Source organism: Castor canadensis, chromosome 10, assembly GCF_047511655.1.
Source record: "Castor canadensis chromosome 10, mCasCan1.hap1v2, whole genome shotgun sequence".
NCBI classification, from domain to species: Eukaryota; Metazoa; Chordata; class Mammalia; order Rodentia; family Castoridae; genus Castor; species Castor canadensis.
This window is the reverse complement of record NC_133395.1, coordinates 65,037,574-65,061,344: the sequence shown is the minus strand read 5'-3', so window position 1 is coordinate 65,061,344 and position 23,771 is coordinate 65,037,574. Positions and strand designations below refer to the sequence as shown.

The following is a 23,771-nucleotide window of genomic DNA, read 5'->3' as shown; positions in this document are numbered from 1 at the left end:
GCAGTTGTGACACTTGAGATATTTGTGGGTGGGGAGCTAGACTGCCCACCAGCTTTGTGCAGATTGCTGATCTTCCATGCCCACAGGGGCTCAGACCTTTACTTCCATCTTTGTCACTTAAGCACCTACAGCATTTCTCTGTTCCATTTAAAAAAGCCACTGTGGCAACTCCCAGACTGCTGACCTATTGACTGGTGTTTAAGTGGTTAGTGTGGTGGTAACAAAGTTGCTTAGTTTGAGTGGTTTGTCCAAACCCCCAAATCCTTTTATTTTCATGAATTACTTGTTTTCAGAATGTGCTTTCTGCAGAGTGCAGGGGGTTTTAGGAACACGAGTTGTGTAGCCTTGCCGTCATAACATTTCTGTCAGTGAGGGGCCAGGATCCTGTAAGATTATATTGCCTGGTGACACTGTAGCTGTTTTAGTTTATACTAACACATGATGTTTGCACAATGATGGAGTTGCCTAAAGATACAATTCTTGGAATGTGTCCCTGTTAAGCAATGCCAATGAAAAAAAATCATTCAAGTTAGAATAATTTTAATAAAGCCAAAAGAGAACTCCTTTCAAGGCCAATCATGGTTTTAAGATACAGTGGCAGTGAAGGTACTTGGAATCAAGTTCCACTGAGTACCAAAAAGAAAATAGCCAGTGTGTGTTTATAATGAAAGGTGACTTTCCTTCACAGAGCTTTCCAAGCTTAGGCAAAGTTGGTTGAGGTTGTGGGTTTTAAAATATTAAACCTAGATTACTCAATATTTCTTTCAACTTCATTTATGATGTTACTCTAAAGCAAAAGTTACTGAAGATTTTTATCCTTCATGTTTATCAATATCCTTTGACCCACCCTGTATGTGTGTGTAATTAAAGACAGCTTGTCGTATAGGCTACCTACGAAGGCCTAGAACAAGAGAGAAGCATGAACTAGGGTGTGAAACATTTCTCTCCTCTGGCTTTAAAACTTTGCTGCCAAGTTGATGTATTAACAGTTGTGAATCAAACAGAGGCAGAAAACAGGAATTCATTTTCTAATCTGAAATGACAAATGTATAGCAAAGTAGGGAACAAATACTTATTCCAAAACATGTAAGTATATGGATATTGGTAGGATCACAATTTATAGATAGCTCAATTATTTTGATATGAAAGTTATTTCAAAGTTCTTTAAAAATGGTTCCTTATTATTCCCATGTACTGTGTGTTCCAAATTTACCCAAATATCAGAGGGAAACTGTGTGGAGTATATACCTTCAAAAAAGAAATCACCATTTACATTTTACCTGTATATATTTAATTGATTTCTCAGGAACATATGTACAAATATATAAAAATATAGATCCACCAGAGCAAGGGTGTAGGTTTACAAGACATAAGTATGCATCAGGGACTTCCAACAGCATCTTTCTGTCCAACAAGGGAAACTCTACTTAGTTGGGTACTAGTTGCAGTAGAACTCTGGCTTATCTCATCAAACTGTACCTCTACTGCAAACTCTGTAGGGTAAATTTTCCATGTTTTTGGTTTATGGAGATTGTCCAACTCATGTCTTGGCAGATAAAGCCTACGGATAGGAAAAAAAAATACATTTTATTTTAGAGCTAACAGAAAAGTCATCCAAAAAAGCACCCTTGTTGCAGCTTTACAAACAGATTTGTTGCAATTAGAACCTCAGCACCCCCACTCCTGCCTTTTTTTTTTTTGGTTGCACTGAGGTTTGAACTCAGGGCTTCACCTGCTAGGCAGGTGCTCTTACTGCTTGAGCCACTCCACCAGCCCTTTTTTGTGTTGAGTATTTTTGAGATAGATTCTCCAAACTGTTTGCTTGGGGCTGGCTTGAACTGCAATCTTCCTGATCGCTCTCTTCTAAGTAGCTAGGATTACGGGCGTGAGCCACTGGCACCCTCTTTTCCCCCTTTTGTGTGTGTTAATTGGCTCCTACCACCTCTCTGATATGACATAAAATACCTTAATCTTCAGTAACAAACATATTAGTAACAACAGGTTACTGATTATTTTAACATTGCCTCTTCTGGAATTAGTGATATTCATGTTTAATGAAATATCTAAATAGATGGGTGAAAGAAATGAACCAAAGACTAGCTGTGTAATAAAACCCAGTAATAAAATACTGTGTCATTGTAAGTGATACAGTTGGTATTTTTGGCTAAACAATCTCATAATTATAAAGCAGCTTTACTAAGTAGTATATAAACTTAAATGTCACAAATATCTTCTGCACAACAAAAGAAATGACCTCTAAATTGAAGAGACCACCCACAGAATGGGAGGAAATCTTTGCTAGCTATACATTGTGGAGAGCAGATTAAAGCCTATGAGAACTGGACACAAGCAAGTCAAAATGCAGCTCACCTGCTTTTCCAAGATTGGCATAGCCAATAGCTGAACAGCTATTTCTCCTAAGTTGTTTCTGTTCAGAGAAGCAGGAACGTAGGTTTCTCCTGTTGCAATGTCACACCCCTCCCCAAGAGTCTCTGCTCCACCCTGTTTACCACTGGGTATAAAATGACCCCGAAAGGGGGCAGGGCTTTGGTTTGGGTTTTGGCTTGGTTCTTTTGCTTTGGGCTTCTTGGTGTGGGAAGCTTTTGGAAGAGAAAAAAATTGCTAAAGGGAAATTGCTGAAGGGAAAAGAATAGGTAAAGAGGGGTTGATAGAAAGCCTGCACTGAGAACTTTAACGTAGGCCTTAGAAAAGCAAAGCCAAAGAAGGAACTTTATGCTTATGCAGTTTGTTAGGTGTGGCTGTTGTTCACAAGTCTGAGCTCTGAGGCTTTAAGAAAGCTAAAGAGAGAATGCTTAAGAAAAGCTGCAAGCCTTGGGGCAAATTAGGAGCAATTAGGCTAAAGATAAGCTAAGAGAAAACATGGGACAGTGTGAGTCTCAGGAAAGAGGTTTTAAGCAAGGTTTTAAAGAGCAGCAAGGAGTTCGATCGGTAGCGGGAGCGGAGAGCGGACCCCAGAGAGCCCTGAGCAGCCCCACCGCCGCCGCCGGCCTAGTTACCATCACACCCCGGGAGGAGCCGCAGCTGCCGCAGCCGGCCCCAGTCACCATCACCGCAACCATGAGCAGCGAGGCCGAGACCCAGCAGCCGCCCGCTGCCCGCACCCGCCGCCCCCGCCGCCCCCGCCGCCCCCGCCCTCAGCGCTGCCGACACCAAGCCCGGCACCACGGGCAGCGGCGCAGGGAGCGGCGGCCCGGGCGGCCTCACATCGGCGGCGCCTGCCGGCGGGGACAAGAAGGTCATCGCAACGAAGGTTTTGGGAACAGTAAAATGGTTCAATGTAAGAAACGGATATGGTTTCATCAACAGGAATGACACCAAGGAAGATGTATTTGTACACCAGACTGCCATAAAGAAGAATAACCCCAGGAAGTACCTTCGCAGTGTAGGAGATGGAGAGACTGTGGAGTTTGATGTTGTTGAAGGAGAAAAGGGTGCGGAGGCAGCAAACGTTACAGGCCCTGGTGGAGTTCCAGTTCAAGGCAGTAAATATGCAGCAGACCGTAACCATTACAGACGCTATCCACGTCGTAGGGGTCCTCCACGCAATTACCAGCAGAATTACCAGAATAGTGAGAGTGGGGAAAAGAATGAGGGATCGGAGAGCGCTCCCGAAGGCCAGGCCCAACAACGCCGGCCCTACCGCAGGCGAAGGTTCCCACCTTACTATATGCGGAGACCCTATGGGCGTTGACCACAGTATTCCAACCCTCCTGTGCAAGGAGAAGTGATGGAGGGTGCTGACAACCAGGGTGCAGGAGAACAAGGTAGACCGGTGAGACAGAATATGTATCGGGGTTATAGACCACGATTCCGCAGGGGCCCTCCTCGCCAAAGACAGCCTAGAGAGGATGGCAACGAAGAGGATAAGGAAAACCAAAGAGATGATACCCAAGGTCAGCAGCCACCTCAACGTCGGTACCGCCGCAACTTCAATTACCGACGCAGACGCCCAGAAAACCCTAAACCACAAGATGGCAAAGAGACAAAAGCAGCCGATCCACCAGCTGAGAATTCGTCCGCTCCCGAGGCTGAGCAGGGCGGGGCTGAGTAAATGCCGGCTTACCATCTCTACCATCATCCGGTTTAGTCATCCAACAAGAAGAAATGAATATGAAATTCCAGCAATAAGAAATGAACAAAAGATTGGAGCTGAAGACCTTAAGTGCTTGCTTTTTGCCCGTTGACCAGATAACTAGAACTATCTGCATTATCTATGCAGCATGGGGTTTTTATTATTTTTACCTAAAGACGTCTCTTTTTGGTAATGACAAACGTGTTTTTTAAAAAAAAGAAAAGCCTGGTTTTTCTCAATACACCTTTAAAGGTTTTGAAATTGTTTCATATCTGGTCAAGTTGAGATTTTTAAGAACTTCATTTTTAATTTGTAATAAAAGTTTACAACTTGATTTTTTCAAAAAAGTCAACAAACTGCAAGCACCTGTTAATAAAGGTCTTAAATAATAAAAAAAAAAAAAAAAAAAAAGAGCAGCAAGGAGTAAGGCCTTAAAGAATAAACATAGAGAAAAGAAGCAATGAGGGTTGGGCATCTTCATCCGAGTGCCGAACACACCTGGCCCCACTTTCTGTCTATCCTGTCTTTTCTGAATCTCCAGTTGTCCCCAGTTAAGCCCAGTTAGGTTTGGTAATAACCAGGAGCAAGAGAGAAAGCTCATTCTAAAAAAGGAGGGAGTGAAAAAACACTCCCCCCCCCCAATACATCAGACAAGGGACTGATAACCAGAATATACAGGGAGCTCAAAAAACTAAACTTCCCCAAATCAAAGAGCCAATAAAGAAGTGGGCAACTGCAGTAAACAGAACTTTTTCAAAGGAGGAAGTCCAAATGACCAAAAAGCACATGAAGAAATGCTCACCATTCCTGGCAATAAAGGAAATGCAAATCAAAACTACACTAACATTCCACCTCACACCTGTTAAAATTGCTACTATCAAGAACACCACCACCAACAAATGTTGGCGAGGATGTGGGAAAAAAGGAACCCTCATACACTGCTGGTGGGAATGTAAGCTAGTGCAACCACTCTGGAAAACAATATGGAGGCTTCTTAAAAAACTAAACATAGATCTGCCATATGATCCAGTGATCCCACTCCTAGGGATATACCTGAAGGAATACGACTCAGGTTATTACAAAGACACCTGCACACCCATGTTTATTGCAGCACTATTCATAATAGCCAAGTGATGGAAACAGTCAAGATGCCCCACTACTGATGAATGGATTAAGAAAATGTGATATTTATATACAATGGAATTTTACTCAGCCACAAAGAAGGATGAAATTTTGTCATTCACAAGTAAATGGATGGAACTGGAGAACATCATCTTAATCGAAGTTAGCCAGGCTCCAGAAGGCCAAAAATCGCACATTCTTCCTCACATGCAGATTGTAGACTCCCCAAAAATGCAGTAATATTATTAGACATGGGTCACATGCTAAGGGGAGAACGTGCACGGGAGGAATAGGGAAAGGGAAGGAAACCTAAGATTTGAATGTGGTTGTTGTGCTCACTGTAGAAGAGTGAATATAGTAATCTTAAACTGGCAGAGGCCACAGTGGGAAGGGGACCGGGAAGTAGATGAACCAATGTGGGTTGTAATACACTTGTGCATGGAAGCGATACTAGGAATCTCTCTGTATAGCTATCTTTATCTCAAACTAGTAAAAATGCTGTCTTTCTTATTATGTCTTATGTTTTCAACAAAATCAGAGAATGAGAGGTCAGAACCTGTTTGGGGGTAGGGGGAGGTGGCCTAAATAATGTATACAAATGTAAGTAAATGTAAAAATTATAAAATAAAAAGAATCCCAAATAAAATATTTCTAGAAGGTTAAAAAAACCTAAAGGTGAGGTTAAGAAACATCCACTTTGCAAGCACAAAGCCCTAAGTTCAAACCTCAGTCCATCAAAAAAAAAAAAGACATAGAAACCAAAAAATCCTTGAATGAGTGACCATTTCATTGCCTTATTCATCTTAATGTGGTTATTTTAAAAATACAGTTGTTCTGGAAACTCACTGTTGTACTAGCCTTAAGGTCCATATCATAGGACTGTGTCCTAAGTTAAAATGCATTATACTCAAGTCTTGAGTGTGATAAATCCTCCCGTGGAAGTTTAATATTCATCTGCTCAGTACTGTGAATGCAGCAGGTACTCAGTCAGTGTGGATTTATTGATGGCCAACCACCAAATTGTACACCAAAGTATGGTGCAATCAAGGGAGGCTTTGGCTGGATTAGAAACTGATCGGCACACCTACATCTAGGGCAGAAGTTATTAGACCTGAAAGTATTAAAAGACCTAGAAATCGTTAATTTGATAGCTCCCATATAGGACCTTGCACTTGCTAGGCAGGTGCTCTACCACTGGAGCCATAGCTCCAGCCCTTTGGTTTCTATGAATTGAACTTAGGACAGAGGACAAAAAAACTTTCCATTATACCTTACACAGAAGATTAAGTTGTTCCTATTGGATTACTTTCTACCCTTACCTGTTATATTGTATAAAAGATGTATGAAACCAAAAGAAAAAAGGGCAGTCATCATAGTAAGCAGGAAGAGCCTAAAATACATGGTTAAATAAAAAGGTTATTTCCATAATAAAATTGATATAAACAATGACTGATTCCTTCCTTTATTCCTTTATATATTTATCAAACAATTGTATTAACTATGCAGAACTCTACAGTTTGTAACAATACAATCAAGACACAAAGGAAGCATTTAAGAGAATGCTATTGTTTTCTGTTGCTTTTTCTATCAAAAATTCCAAGGAATTTATTTTTCTTGGTGGTACTGGGGTTTGAAATCAGGGCTTAACTCATGATAGGCAGGTGCTCTACTGCTCAAACTATGCCTCCAGCCCAGAAATGTGTTTAAGTGTTGAAAATGTATCTCTTTATTTAATTGGTGTTTTCAACTAAAATATAAAGGTAAAAAATAGTGCAATGAAATAGAAAACATAAGTAAATTATAGTTCATTAATATTTTCATGCATTGAAAAGGGCACTATCAACAGAGTGAAAAGATAATGGAGGAAATATTTGCAAATCATGTGATGAGGGTCTTTTATCCAGAATATATAAAGAACTCTTACAATTCAACCACAAAAGACAAGCCACATTAAAAAATTCTCAAAGGACTTGTACAGACTTTTCTCCAGAGAATATATCCAAATGACCAGCAACCACATAAAAAAATTCTTAGTCACAATGATACCACTTCATATCTATTAGGATTACCATACAAAAATAAGCAAAAACAGAGAAGAAAAGTGTCAGTGGGGATGCAGAAAATTGGAGTCTCTCATATATTCCTGGTGGGAATGTGACATGACACAACCACTCTGTCAATAAGGCAAACATAGAATTACCATATGACAGCAGTTCCACTTCTAGAAAAGTGTTTTTTCCGTGATAGATTTATACATATAGACATTGGTCTTTTAATCTGGTTTACATAGTGCTAAACAGAATGTATTAAAGACCTATGCCCATTTGTAATCAAACATACTGTAGTGAATTCTTACAATGTTATACTGCCTTGGCATCCATTTTGAATGGAAGTTGCACAGTATCATACTAGAAGTAGGGCTCAGTCACCTTGACACAGTGTCCCCTCCTCTGCCTCTTCCAGTTCCTCAATGTGATCGATCCACATATCTGCCTGGTGTACCCACCTTCTAGTGATCGCCTTCCTATGGTACAGCAGATACAACTACTTGACTTGCCCCTCCTGACCGCCATACCCAGGGAACCTGTGTGGATATGTCACAGTGACTACCTCTCAGCTACAGTGTGAGCTCATCCCCACCACTGGATGAGTGTACATTTGCTGGATGGCTTTCTCTTCCCCATGACTCTGTGCGGTATGCTGCTTCTCTCTCTCTCTGGGGTTGTAAGTAATAAAAAACTGCTTCTGTTATTTCATGTGCTTTGTTGTGTAGCCTTTTCTGTGCCTTATATGACCAGCGCACCCAGACCTAGCTCTCCTCTCAGGGCTTTCCTAGGCGTATCCATCTTGATAGGAATAAACTGGAAACACAACAGGTTAGACAAGAGGCATAGGGCCTCTGCTTGTATAAACAAGATGGTGAGAGGGACACCTGGTCACCAGTGGGGCACATGGGTATTAGGTTGTCCACCAGGATAAAGAATTATCCTGTCAAAGACACATCACTGCACCTAGAGCCCTGTCAGCAAGGCTAGGATATATAGCCACTCTCCAGAGAGAGACCTCAGGAATAGTTAGCCATCCAAACTGATGTCACAGACATAGCTTAATTTTTTGAAAGTACTTTCATGTCATAGCTCTTGATAATCACAAAGAAAGGATATTCCCATTGTCCCTGGGCCAGTAATCTTTTACACCATGGTTTCTGCTTAGAGACCACTGTGTGGCAAGAATTCAGAGTGTCTCCGTTATTCAAGGGGCAACCTTCCAAGATGGGAACTACCCAAGTCACTTGCTTCAACACATTGATCATTTCCATACCTACTAGATTCTCTTTCAGCAGAGTAAGCAGGTAATGAAGGAAGGCACTGAAAATAAAATTTAAGTTTACCAACACAGATACTTGTAGGTAGTTCTGGTTGATAATTTAATAGGAAAATGAAACTACTTAGGTTTAGAAATTTGTTACGGAATTTATACAGAAAATACTCAGTTTACAACTGATCAGTAAAAATTATGCACTCATGATATTCAAAGTAATAACAATAGCAGGCATTCTATTTTTTCATAAAGTAAACACTAGATAAATACTATTCATAACATGTACCAATTCAGAGGAAAGTAAAATCTTCTTCACTTTATTTTGTAACTTATTGATAGCACTGCATTTTAAATATACAAAATAAAAATATCACTGCTGTACAGGAACATGCACCTTTGTTTTAAAGCATCTTGGTTTTTGTATTTTTTATATGAAAATTGTGAACAAAAATCTTTAAATCTCATATGTTCTTCTTTTTTAAAAAACCCATTGTTATAGCTTTGATTTGTTGTTTTTCTCCCTTCTCTGGCTTAACATTCCCTTCTCTTGTTGGGAATTACAGCCAAGGAATTTTCAAATCATTCAAAGTAAAGACAGTAACAATGGCAGAGTTTTCTTGATTACTTACCTTAGAGAGGAATTTCACTTTCACATCATCATACAGTTCTGGACAATTGACTAAATTAATTATTGCTTTGTCTATTTCAATGTCATGAAATATCTGTGAATAAACACATGGAATTAAGAACTATAAACCTAGCTGATGATAAGTATAATAGTGAAGTTAATTTTCACTTACCTAAGCACATTTATCACATTTTCTTGGTCTCAGCCTAGTCATTTCATATATAAGTAAATATTAATATTCTTTTCTACAAAGTTGTAATACTGTTGTTTAAAGTAATCATACATGTTTGAAGGCTACAGTGGGACACCATTGAAGAGCAAAGTATTAAATTTTTTACAAATGTTTAACCAAGTAAACATTACTAATTAATAATGAGTCATCTGACTTTTGTGTTTCTCTCTCTCTGTCTCTCCTCTCTCTGTTTTTGTCTCTCTCTTTTATTTTTTGTGGTAGTAGGGATTGAACTCAGAACCTTAAGCTTGCTAGGCAGTTGCTCTACCACTTGAACTACACCCCCCAGTCCCTGTTGGAGTCTCTTTTAAGAATGATTCAGGAAGCTCAATTTTGAAGCTTGTATTGACATTAAAAAAAGCAATGTATATTGGGTGGGCCAGGATGACCCCTCTTTGTTTTAACAGCTACCTCAGCCACCTAGATCCATTGTCTTTGACCACATGTATTTTCCCAGTTCTCTAGTATAAGACTAAGAGATGGGGGCCACCATTTTGAGCCTCTAGTACTACTTTCTGTATGTGGAGTAGGAAATGTTTCTTTTTTCCCTCCATTTCTCCTCACTTTTATCCTATACTAAATTTCTCTCCTAATAAACTTTGCTATTGTTTTTGCTAAAAAAATGCATAACTGATCATGTTTTATCAAAATCTTATGTTGTCAATGGGATCATTTAGCCTTTTCAACTGCAGGCTGCTGAATGAAGTGAACAAAAATAGGTCAAGTTTCTGGGATAAGCATCTTTAAAGCTATGCTAAGCATTTCTTTGTTATTGATTTACCAACTTATATAATAGCACCCACAAAGAGAACAGCTCTGCTAGGTCCTGTGAAAACACAAAAGATGGCTCAGATTTCTCCAGTCTCTTCAGCGAGTTTTATACCTAAGGAACAATAGTAGAATGAAATATAATTGTCAAACTCTGTGATAAAGACAGAGTGTGCTGTTATGCACGGCAGAGCAGGGGATGTTAACACCAGCAGCTGAATAGGAAAACTTCATCTAGGAAGTAGAACTGAAGTTGGGCATGAAAGAATCTGGATAAATGAAGACTAGTCCAGACAGGGAAAAAAAGCCAGCTAACCACTAACTAGAAATTAGAGTTGTGTTCCAAGAGGCAGAGGGATGATCCCTTCTACCTGAATGGAGAGTGTAGGTAAAGTTACACTCATGGAAATAAGCTCAGGTGTGTAACAGCTATTATATCTTGAGAGTCTGAGAGCCAGCAAATAAGAGTGAAATGGTGAAACATTTCCTATATGACAACGTGGCTGGATAATTATTACCTATAGCATTTAGTAATTTATAGTTTATAAAGTAACTTCACACACACACACACACACACACACACACACACTATCTAATTCTCACAACATCTGAGATGTGATCTTTATTTTACAGAAAAGAATGTTAAGCCAAAGATGGTTACTGGCTTTGACCATGGACAGTGTGTCTTCTGTTCTACCTTCTGCTCACAGCAAGAGCAATATTTCAGGATGCATACACAGGACTCCACACACTGCGTCTTATAAGGAGAAAGACAAGTGAAGAGACTATTGTAGAAACCTCCATAGGAGCAAAAAAAAAAAGCCCTGAATGAGATAGTATTGGGAACATAAGAAACAGCGAAGAGAAATTTCAAAGACGTAGTCAATAGGAACTGGTAGTTAACTAGATTTAGGAACCAAGACAAAGAAAGAATCAAAGACAATATCAATTTTTAAATCCAGAGTGGGAGAATACTGGTCATTTGCAGAAGTCATTTGTCAAATCTTATTTGACAAATTAGGATGTGCTAATGTGTTTGAATTATTGGAGTGCAGAATGCCCACTGCTAGTTCACAATCTTCCACACAGTGGGTACCTTAGTAGCTGTTCAATGACCGGAAGAACAAATGCTAGTTTACAGGTGGGAATGGATGAGCATAACCAAGAACAGAGTATCTGCAAAGGTAAGAACAGAAAGCCAAGGATCAGGTCTAGACAAATGCTCTTAGCTAGAGAAGGACAAGAATGAATGAATGAATGAATATTTTTAAAAAATTGTGTGTGTGTGTGTGTGTGTGTGTGTGTGTGTGTAGGTATAGTTTGGTAAAAGAGAACTTGAAACACGAACCTGGAAGGCAGGCTGGAGGAGTGGCTCATGTGGTAGAGTGCCTGCCTAGTAAGCGTGAGGCCCTAAGTTCAAACCTCAGTACTCCCCAAAAGAACCTGGGAGAGAATTCTAAAACCTTAGATTAAAAATTCTCAGAGCCATGAAGGAAACTTTCTTATTATTTCAGAAGAGGTCTATAGTCTTAATCATTTCTTCAATGTTTTAGCTAAACCTTGCCTCTGTGTCCTCATTGCTTTGGGTAAAGAGGTTTCTCCCCAATCCATGTGCTCTTCCATCGTGTCTCAGTGTGTCATCTCACAGAACATGAGTTGGAACCACCTAGAACATTGCTAAGTGTACAGATTTCAAGGCCCCATTCCAGATTTCCTCAATCATACTTTGGGGATACAACCTAGTACACTAAATACCCTTTATCAGCTCCTAGGTGATATTCATGAAGACTAAATTTTGAGATTCAGTGCTGTATGATAATAAAAGATAAAAATGACCAAGAAGATAATATGGCAAAACTGACCAGATACATCAATTTAAAACCTCCAGATTCCTGGTTACATGCTCAGCATTTGTGAGAAACTGAAGACCAAGCAAGACTTAACTGAAGCCTATTCTGGAAAATGTCTTGCAGAAATTATTTTGAACAATAAGGTAAATTTAGCTCTGGTTCACAACTAAACCAAGCAATATCACAAAGCAACATGGCATCTCTTTGTGGCGAGCGATGGTTTGGGGGAGGTCAACATGTTTTAAAACAAACACCAAAATTTTCAGTTCATATGCCATCTCTTACCATACAGTTTTTGCAAGAAGAACAGGAAAAGACAATATTGTGCTGCATTATTATTTGCACTTTTAGATCACTTCCATCACCTTTTCCAACGCCTAAATAAAATTAAAAAGACATACTTGTTAGAGCAAAGATCAAAAATGTCTTGCAAATTAACATTATGGATTAAAAGGAGAGAAAGCTATCCCAGCTAACAATGGGGTAAAATATAATTATTTGGTCTTGCATGACTTTTTGTCTTTGAAAGACAAAGCCTCAAGCCCAAATCTGTCTCCTAAATTGTAATTTATAAGACTGGAGAGAAAGAGAAAAAAAAATTCGTGTAGTTCAGCTTCTTTGAGATAGAAACCCACTGCTTTACCTTTAAAAAAAATTAGGGATAGCTGGGTACCAGTGGCTCACGCCTATAATCCTAGCTACTCAGGAAGCAGAGATCAGGAGGATCGCAGTTCGAAGCCAACCTGGGGAAACAGTTCGCAAGACCCTATCTCAAAGAAAAACCCTTCACAAATTAGGGATGGTGACTTGCAGGCCTTCTTGCTGACATGTTGCTTTCTTTGGACTTCTAATTGTGGTATTTTAAAATAAGTAGTCTAAATTCTTCTTACTCAACTTAAGTCCAGTCCCTAAAGCAATCTCTGTGAAAATACAAGACAGCCCAAATCCATACATTCTTGTGGTGTTCAGTATACATTTCAGACAAATGGTCTTGTGCCCCTTTTTCAGTTCAAAAGACCCCACTTCCTTTAGCATTTTCTCAAAGACCTGCTTCAGAAGCCTCCAGTTAACTTTTTTCTTTCCTTTCAACCCTGTATATTTCACCAATATGCACTAAGATTCTAATAGTAATATCTTAATCATTCTTGATGTCTCATCTTAAATTCTGTTTTCATTTAAGTCTGTTTAGCTAACATTCTGTTATTAATTTCCATAAGGAAACATAGTTTCTCAGCTCACTTCCCTCTGTCCCATTCCAGTTGCAGAAATGCTTTCTATTTATGGGTAAAGAAACTAATAAAATGTAGATCGAAACTAAGTCAAGTACTTATATGACAATGGCAAGGAAATAGTATTGATGTAAACACTTAAATTCCCCACACTCAAAAGAAATTTAAATCATAAAAAAGAAAATGAAGTGTAAAGTCTTTATCTTGGGCTGGAGGTGTGGCTCATGGGGTAGAGCACATGCCTAGCAAGTGTGAAGCCTTGAGTTCACACCCCAGTATCACCAAAAAAAAAAAAAAAATGTAAGCTTAGAATTTTGAGAAACTATTTCTATCCTCATTATTCATATTAAAACTTCATTCTGAACCAATAAAGAAATGGGCAAGTGAACTAAACAGAACTTTCTCAAAAGAAGAAATTCAAATGGCCAAGAAACACATGAAAGAATGCTCACCATCTCTAGCAATAAAGGAAATGCAAATTAAAACCACACTAAGATTCCACCTCACCCCTGTTAGAATAGCCATCATCAGCAACACCACCAACAACAGGTGTTCGCGAGGATGCGGGGGGGGGGGTGGGGGGGGGTGGGGGGGGGTGTGTGTGAAAAAGGAACCCTCTTACACTGTTGGTAATGTAAACTAGTACAACCACTCTGGAAAAAAATTTGGAGGCTACTTAAAAAGCTAAACATTGATCTACCATTTGGTCTAGCAATCCCACTCTTGGGGATATACCCAAAAGACTGTGACACAGGCTACTCCAGAGGCACCTGCACACCCATGTTTATTGCGGCACTATTCACAATAGCCAAGTTATGGAAACAGCCAAGATGCCCCAGCACTGACGAATGGATTAAGAAAATGTGGTATCTATACACAATGGAATTTTATGCAGCCATGAAGAAGAACGAAATGTTATCATTCACTGGTAAATGGATGGAATTGGAGAACATCATTCTGAGTGAGGTTAACCTGGCCCAAAAGACCAAAAATCGTATGTTTTCCCTCATATGTGGACATTGGATCAAGGGCAAACACAACAATGGGATTGGACTTTGAGCACATGATAAAAGCGAGAGCACACAAGGGAGGGGTGAGGATAGGTAAGACACCTAAAAAACTAGCTAGCATTTTTGCCCTTAACGCAGAGAAACTAAAGCAGATACCTTAAAAGCAACTGAGGCCAATAGGAAAAAGGGACCAGGAACTAGAGAAAAGGTTAGATCAAAAAGAATTAACCTAGAAGGTAACACCCACGCACAGGAAATCAATGTGAGTCAATGCCCTGTATAGCTATCCTTATCTCAACCAGCAAAAACCCTTGTTCCTGCTGGGTATTGAGGGGGTGGGGGGGAGAGGGAGAGGGCAGAGTGGGTGGTAAGGGAGGGGGTGGGGGCAGGGGGGAGAAATGACCCAAGCCTTCTTTTTTTTTTTTTTTTAACAATAAATGAACATTTATTGGGATTGATCATGATAATCCTCAAGGCACACAGCAACCTTGACTGCTTGCTAAGGGTTTTCCTGTCTATGGTGGTCCAAATCAGACTTTCTTTTTTTTTTTTTCATTTTTCTTTTATTATTCATATGTGCATACAAGGCTTGGTTCATTTCTCCCCCCTGCCCCCACCCCCTCCCTTACCACCCACTCCGCCCCCTCCCTCTCCCCCCCTCAATACCCAGCAGAAACTATTTTGCCCTTATTTCTAATTTTGTTGTAGAGAGAGTATAAGCAATAATAGGAAGGAACAAGGGTTTTTGCTGGTTGAGATAAGGATAGCTATACAGGGCATTGACTCACATTGATTTCCTGTGCGTGGGTGTTACCTTCTAGGTTAATTCTTTTTGATCTAACCTTTTCTCTAGTACCTGTTCCCCTTTTCCTATTGGCCTCAGTTGCTTTAAGGTATCTGCTTTAGTTTCTCTGTGTTAAGGGCAACAAATGCTAGCTAGTTTTTTAGGTGTCTTACCTATCCTCACCCCTCCCTTGTGTGTCTCGCTTTTATCATGTGCTCAAAGTCCAATCCCCTTGTTGTGTTTGCCCTTGATCTAATGTCCACATATGAGGGAGAACATACGATTTTTGGTTTTTTGAGCCAGGCTAACCTCACTCAGAATGATGTTCTCCAATTCCATCCATTTACCAGCGAATGATAACATTTTGTTCTTCTTCATGGCTGCATAAAATTCCATTGTGTATAGATACCACATTTTCTTAATCCATTCGTCAGTGCTGTGACCCAAGCCTTCTATGCACATATGAATAATAAAAGAAAAAAAAACTTCATTAAAGTGGCTCTTGCTGTGTGGAATAGTTTAGTATTTGCAGAGGTTTGCACAGATGCTGTTATATCTATTGTGAACAGAAAGGAAACAGAGGCAGAATACAGGCTCAGGTATAATATAAGCTGTCACATCATCAAATTGGTTTTAAACTTGGTTTTGCATTTCTTAGTGTAAGAAAGTGCTTCAACAGCAAAATGGTTGCCTCTCAAGGTGTGGAATATAGCAGAATGGATTTGGGGGTGGAGTCTGGGCCCCACTGAGTCTGGAAAGGAAAGCGAAATGAGTCGCTGTTATCCCCAACCTTCTACCACCTGTAGGACAAGCATGGTATCTCTCCTCCTGAGATGTCCACAGCTGGAGTTCTAGTTGAGGTCAGCCACTGGATTTTGTAGAGGACCTACCTTTAAGTCTACAAAGCCTTTTCACAAACAGTTGATCATTTATATACCCTGGCAATCTCTTGCTAGGACAGGCTGAATTTGAAGTGTCTGCTTGCACAGATTTGCAAACAAGTCTTGCTCTTTTGGAAATCTAGATCAAAATTTCCCACAAAAACAATGGGTTCAATGGGTTAATGTTTATTTACAAAAGCCAGAAACCTAGATAATTCTGTGGTAATCCATTAAAATTTCTAGAGGAAATTAAGCCTATGTAAATAATTTAGAAAAGGCGTTTTTTATTTATATTGTGAAAGTTTCCTTTTAATTGGACAAAATATCAAAGAAAATATGTATAGATCTTGTTTTGTGTGATTCCTCAGGAGGCTAGACATCCTGGGTTGTCTGGGTGGACACTAGTGCTCTGGCACCATTGCACTCATCGTGCTCAGCAGTCAGCACCTCCCCACGGGCCATGACCTTGCTGATACAAGAATTTTGCTTCAAAGGTTCAGAAGCACTGTTCCCTGATTGCCTCTATGACAGTGGAAGAGGTGAGGCCCCATCCCTTCAGCTGAGATATCTCTGCTTTTCCACCTCCCCTGAGACTAGCACAGTGGTTGATGGAGAAACACACATAGGATAGATGTCCTTGTTTCCTTTTTTTCTCATGTCCCAGAGATGGACAATCTGACCAATTTTTCTGCATTCCCGGGTGAAGTGAATCTCAGTCACAGCTTCTTCTCTCTCCTGACATTCTAGAAACAAACAGTCAACTCTTTGGACATTAGTAAGGATTTTTATTACTAGTAATACTTGGTAGCAGCTAAAGGGATGGAAGCCTCATTTTTCTCCCAACCCTTTTCATCTTCATGTAGATTCAGGTAGAGGGAACCCAGGTGATACTTCTTAGGAAGCTTTTCTTTAGCCCCCAACTCTTTGTGCTCCAACACTGTGGTCAGTTTTTTATCTGTGTACTTACTTCTCTCCTCTGCTGATTACCCAGGGACTTTAAAAGCAGGGGACACTACCACAAGGCCTGGTGTGACTAGGCACTCAGTAACAAAGTAAAACATTTGCTGACTTAACTTAAGGCATCTTAATGGAGATGCTGGGTGGGAGAGGGTTAGAGGAGGAGGAAAGAGGGAGAGAGAGTGATGAGTGTGATGAGCAAAAAGTGTCTCTGAAAGGAGTAGATGAGAAAATGATATGGGATGCCTCTGCAAGATGAATGCTGAGCTAGAAGAGGGTATAGGAAAGAAGCCGTCTTGAGGGCTCACAAGTCCTTCTCTTCTCCACCAGAGGTTCCATCCTAGAAGCTCTACCCTGTGCTGAGGCCAGAGGAGTAATGAGAACAGAAGGCAAGGGGCTGGAGCCCTCTCCACAACTGGTGATGGGAAAGGGAAGGAAAGGAACATCTAAGAGCTATCAACATGGCCACACATTGCCTGACCAGTCGAATTCCACAGCAATGAGTTCATGCGTAATGAAACTTACAAAGGCGTAGCTATGAGCAACCCCTCCCACCCCCCTATAGTGGGAACACTCGTCCTTCTGCCCAATCCTTCAGTTATTAGTAAAGCACTTACCATGAATTGAATAAATAATGAATCGTTTTATTGTGAGTACTTTCCTTGGAGGGAGAGAACAGTTGTAGAAAATTTTCAGTTTTTCAAAATATTTAACATATCTGTTCTGCAAAGCAACAGAAGCCTGTGTAAGTGGGGAAGAAAGTCTAAAGTTGCCCCCCCTTTCTTTTTTGTTTTTGCAACAAGTTTGTTAAGAGCAGTAAGAAATTAAGGAAACATCTACAGCATGCCATTGCATGGCTAGGCATTTTTGTGAATGTTGCCCATGATTGAATACCTACCATGGGGACAGCAATGAATTCAGCACTCTGGGAAGGTAACATGAAAGGAGCTAGTTGTTGCTTATAGGACATTTAATCAGGACCAACACCAGAGCAGCCAGGGAAGTTCAGTGTGGAGGAAGAAGCTTATTTGTATCTGAGTTAACAGAAGGATTATGGTTGGGTAGAAAGTACTCCCTGGTCATGGAGAATGGGAACACTCCACAGGAAGACCCCCATACATCAGCAGTAGATTGCATATTATTCTTTCTGTCCCTGCTGGCAAGAGTTCCTTCACGTTCCATTTTCCTAATTTTGTTTTGCAAGAATTCTTGGATTTCTCTTAGCTTCATCCTTCCCCTACAGCAAGTTGCTCACAAGAGTTTTCCTTTTCTTGGAAATTTCTTCATGGAGTTGAAGAGTTCTGGTGCTGAACAAACTAGGAAGTGCTAATCAAATTAACTGCCACACTTTCCATTAGAATGGGCAGTCATGAGAAAGGCTCCTCCAGGTTCCTAACTCTGGGGTGGATGTGTCAGTAGAATAGAACAATGTGTCAGGGTCTAAGAAGGACCACCCAACAGAAGGGACTCTGTTCTGTGACCTTGCCAACACAGCTCTCTAACCTCCACTGTTATCTCAGTGACTCAAAAAGATGCCATTATGACATACGGTGTGCCAGTTCTGGACTAAAGTTAGGGAAACCCAGCATGACTGAAGAGGTGAAGGGGAGATGTTTGGGGAGGGCTGTCAAAGGAGATACATTTAACAGCAGCTTGGCTCCTGCCAACAGAAGCTCCGCCTTCCACTCAAGAATCCTCAAACTGCTTTTGCTCTCAAATTCCTTCTTCTGCAGCAGCTCAAAGCAACAAGGGCTTGTAACACAAGTTAACAGAACTGACAGTAATCCCTCACTACAACTAGATGATGATATAATGAAACAGGCAAGGCACTTTGGAATGCAAAGGATGGAAAGATTGGTAAGACATGGGCCTTACCTTTAAAAGGGATACAAAAGTCACCAGTTGAAACAAGTAGGGAATAAAGTGATTTAGTCCCTAAAAGAAACACAAGAGATCTAAGAAATGAAAACGGAAGAGAATACTTCATGTTGGGAAGGGAAAGGGACCAGCAAATGGTCCACATGAGCAATGGCATGAGTGCATAATGTGTTGGCAGGCTGGGAAACAGCAAAACATCTAAATGTGTTAGAGCATGGGATATGCTTTAGTGCATAGTGGGAGAAAGGATTGGAAAAATCAAACTGTAGAAGACCTAGAGTGCCAGCTTAAAACATTTAGTTTGTTGCCATTGGCAGCAGGGAGCCAATATGCATTTTGAGCATGGAAATGGCATGATAGACTTTGGTAAGATTATATATTACTTTTAGCCTAGGGTCTATGGCCATTTTGTGTGGGAGGACTTGGATATGGGAGAAAAATATTGGTGGATAAGGCTGAGTCCTTTTGCTCAAACTAAATACCAGTAATTGCAGTGTTCTACTAACAAGGCCAAGAGTTCCTGTTTAACGTCCATAACTTTACTGAAAGAAAAACTCTTTCATAGCCACATCCATACTCAATAAATTGCAACCAGCTCTCACTTGATTCAAAGGGCATCATAAGAAAGGCAATATAGATGAGAAGCTGCACACAGCTTGGGAAATAATGGGCTGAAGAGTCTAATAGATCTCGACTTGAGTTCTTGGTTCCAAAAGGTAATTTCTCTGAACTTCAAATTCCCAAAATGTATAATGGGAATTAGAATAGTGCCCATTCATAGAGTTAGAGAGAATATTACATGAGATAATGAATAGAAAGTTCTTAACACAATTCAACAAAGTCTAGATTGTTGTAAACTCTATAGGATAAATATCATGATTTCTTTAGTGAATAAGTTATAAGAAATAAAAAAGAGGTAGAAAACCTATAAACATAGAGATAAAGCTGCAGCAGTCATATTAAATGTGTGGATCTTATTTGGATCCTGATGAAAATAAACTAAATTGAAAAGGCATTTAAGATAAATTATGAAAATTTAGACGTAAGCTAGAAATTTGATATTATATAGGCATTATTAAAATACAACATTTTTGGACATGATAAATTGCATTAAGTGTTTTTCTTTTTAAAGAGTCCTTCTGTTGTATGTCATACCAAAATTTTTGTGGGCTAAAATGAAATGATGACTGGAATTTCCTTCAAAATAATCATGGTTTAGGGAAAGAGAGTAGAGAGTGGTATTCAGGGATTGAGGAGAGTAGGGAGGTAATGAATGAAGCATGTTGGTTATAGTTAAAATGACTGTTGAAGTGGTATGGTAAGGGATTTATTGTAGGATTCTACTTTTGTATATGTGTTATGGTTTGGGTATGAAGTGTGTCCCCAAAAAGCTTATGTGTTGAAGGCTTGGTTTCCAATGAAGCAGTGTTCAGAGGTGAGGCTGTTGGGAAGTGATTGGCTCATGAGGGCTCTCAGTTTATCAATGGACTAATCAATTGATGGATTCTTAATTTGATGACCTTAATGAGAGGTGGTAGAACTGTTAGGAGGTAAGGCCTAGTTAAAGAAGCAGGTCACTGGGAGTGTGCTTTTGAAGGATCTAACTTGTTCCCTGCCCCTCCCTGAGTCTCTCTTTGCTTCCTGGCCAGCACGAGGTGAGCAGCTCTGTTCCACCATGCCATGATATTCAACCTCACCTGAAGTCTAAACCAATGGGACCAAGTGACCATGAACTAAAGCCCTTAAACTGTGAGCCAAAATAAATCTTTCCTCCCTTTAAGTTGTTTTCTCAGGTATTTGTCACAGTGATGAAAAGGCTGACTAACATAGTATGTTTGGAAATTTTCATAATAAAACATTTTTAAAAGGGAAAATAGGGAAACACGGGTGTTGTAAGTATTAAGAGAGAATTATGAAAAAGTACAATAGTATCTGCTATGTAGTAGTACTTTTGAAACATATTTTCAAAACCTGCTTGACTCAAGTTAGAAAAACAGAAAGTGATGGGATTAGAAAGCTGGACATGACACAGAACCCACAACTTCTTTTTTCAGGATTGTAGGGCAAGAGATGAGCACAGGTGTTGGGGTCTGTCCTGTTAGTGGTAACTTCCTAGCAAAGTCATGGCAGTAAAAGGACTAAGAACCAGGCTTTTCATTCTCTTTCAAACAACCCCCTTGCTCACTTACACGTATACCTGGGAGTCATTCAGAAACAGGGGTCTACAGAGGTCAAATTCAAGGGTTTGTGAAACACTCATTTCCCTTTACAGGGAACTCAAAGGTTGGTGGACTTTAGATAATCTTCTTAGGAATTGGATATTCTTATTTGGGGAGGGCAATTAATCAACTCCTGAAAAATGTAAATAATAATAAATATACAATGGAAAATAGAATGCTCTGGAGAGACCATAACACTCACTCACCAAGCACAGGCAGCACCTATGGCATGGCTCTTAGGCCTTTCAAGCAGCACACAAGTGTAACTACCCGATCATCAGAGAAGAGTTCAAGATGAAGCCAAATCATAGGTGCTTAACCCACTGCCCACAAAGAAGTCCCCTTTTGTAAAAAGAAAACTTACCTGAGAAGGAGTTTCAACTCCTTGAAATTCTCTGTTGCTGTTCTCTGTTCGTCGGTCCCCAAAATAAGAAAGGCTGTCCTGCAGAAAAGGGAGCAATGAAACCATGTTTCACATGTATTCTTTCTTTCCTATGTTAGGCATTCTTAAAGTTTCTAATTTCCTTAAGCCAGCAGTCTTTGGGCAGTGGTTACCCAAAACAACAAAATTAATAAAGCTATACCAAGTACTTCCCTACTCAAAGACTCATAAAGACATGGAATTTTAGAGATGGAAAGCCCTTAGAAATCATCTGGCCCAACCTTTTCTTCTACCTTCCATTTTACAAATGAGAAGATTGAGGCCAAAAAAAAGCTAAGTGACATGTGTTACAGCCAGTTAGAGGCAGCAGAGCCTGTGGCATAGATCCCTGGCTCCCATTTGATGACTCTGGATTTAATGGCTATTAAATATTTTATTTTAAAGCCAAGCCACATTACACATTAATAAATTTAGGACACACACACACACACACACACACACACACACACACACATGCTCACATACATGCCAGTACTTATCTTGATATTTTCTATTCTGGTCTATTGTTTTTTAGTTAGAAAAAATGTTGGTCACAATCCAATAAGTTGATTTTATAACTCATCAATTACGATCTGTAAGTTAAAAAACACTGTCCTAGAACACCCATTTTCAAAATCTGCATGTCTCAAGTTACTAAAACAGAAGGTGGTGAGCTTAGAGAGCTGGACATGGTGCAGAATTCTCAGCTTTTCTTCTCTAGACTGTAGGCTAAGAGATGAGCACAATTGTTGGGGTCTGTTCTGTAAGTGGGTAATTTCCTATCAGGGTCATGGTAGTAAAATGATTGAGAACCAGGCTTTAAGAAGTGGAAACAGCCCATCTGCCTTCTCAGAAATTTCCAAAGGTCACAGACTCCTTATATATTGACTATGCAGAAATAACAATGTACAAGAGCGGCTATGTTCTGAGTTGGAATGTGATAACTTACTAAGTAATGCGAAGGATGGTCAAGAGCCTTTGGTGAACTTACATCATTAATCTTGGTATTATTCTTGTGATGAGGTGAGGGGAGCATCTTGATTATTGAAGGTTTGTTTGTTTGTCAGGAGGCATGAGCCCCTCTTCCCTCAGCCTCCTGAGAGCTGGGATCACAATGTGTACACCCAGCTGAAGGTTCGTGCATTTGCATATCTTGGCTTTACTCATCTTACTTTAATCCTGCACCTACCAGGTCTTATCTCTATATAAAATGCTGATATTGTATATGTCATACATTTCTTTGCATTCATTTTTAAAAGTATTGCACAAAATATTACTTATCTTAATTACTGTGCTTTTTGGCATTCCCTTAAATTTTGTGGCTCACTGACCTCACCCTAGTTGTGGCCCAGAACAAGAGGTAACTTAGGTCAGTTACTAACTGAACATTAAACAAGGAAGTACCCAAATCAGGCTTTCTAAATACCACCTCTTGTTTCACTTAATTACCATGACTCAAAGAATCATCTTAACATTTTACCAGTGATGTTTCGAAGCCAGTATATTCAATCAGTATAACAGAAAGTACAGTAACATATTTCATACCTTTGCAGTTAAAAATACTTCACTGGCAATAAGACAGGCACAAATCATAGTTCCAGTTCTTCCTAGAAGAGAAAAGAATTTCATCCAAGAAACCTTTATTCATTGTAGTGCTTGGTGTAAAAATATACTCAGAACTACTCAAAGAATGCATTTTGTATTAGTTTTCTTTCATTCTGAATGTGATTGTCCCAAATTTCTTATTCTGAAATAGCCAGAGATGTTTCACTGCTCTGTGGCTGTACCTGGAACATGGTGTCCTACTGCAGGCATGATGCACGTGTGCTCATATATACTTCTCTTCAATCATTAGTGCTGGGCATTGCAGTAAAGGCACAAGTATCAGCTCTGTGCTAGCTACAGTGCTACTTATTTGTGAACTAATTATACACCCTGTTTTTGTAACTAACATAAACAAGAGCCTATAAAAGTTAAAACATGGTGTAAACCAAAACACCATCTAGCATTTGTAATACCTATTATTCCTCCCATTTTAGTTAGAGTTTTTAATTCTATTAGAAATGATTTTGGACATATATAGAGAGAACAGTATCATGAATACTCATATATCCATTGCCCAGATTCTATAATCATCAATACTTTATGGAACTTATTTAATTTCCACCATTCACTTTCCTGCCTTCTTCCTTCTCTCCTCCCTTTCTTTTCTTCTGCTGAAGTATTTTAAACTAAACCCTTGACTTCATGCTTAATGTCTCTTCACCCTTGACTTCATGCTTAATGTCTCTTCATCCTCAAAATCTTTTACATTTTATTCCAGTTTATATTTTTGTCCTGTCAAACAAAATTTAGGTTTCAGAAAATATGTTGCTTCT

The 23,771-nt window shown here is 39.6% G+C and overlaps 1 protein-coding gene and 1 pseudogene across 1 annotated transcript; one reads left to right on the top strand and one right to left on the bottom strand.

Annotated features, from left to right (window-relative positions):
• Window positions 1-1,285: 1,285 nt before the first annotated feature.
• LOC109693353 (phosphatidylinositol 3,4,5-trisphosphate 3-phosphatase TPTE2) lies at window positions 1,286-23,104 on the bottom strand. Its single transcript, XM_074043493.1, has 7 exons — window positions 22,939-23,104; window positions 21,337-21,414; window positions 17,493-17,598; window positions 12,300-12,379; window positions 9,166-9,258; window positions 6,535-6,605; window positions 1,286-1,561 (listed from the first exon to the last, which is right to left on the bottom strand). Exons 1-7 carry the CDS (start codon window positions 23,020-23,022, stop codon window positions 1,381-1,383), a joined length of 693 nt encoding a protein of 230 aa, XP_073899594.1. The 5' UTR covers window positions 23,023-23,104; the 3' UTR covers window positions 1,286-1,380.
• Window positions 2,866-4,278, top strand: LOC141411471 (Y-box-binding protein 1 pseudogene; annotated as a pseudogene).
• Window positions 23,105-23,771: the final 667 nt, after the last annotated feature.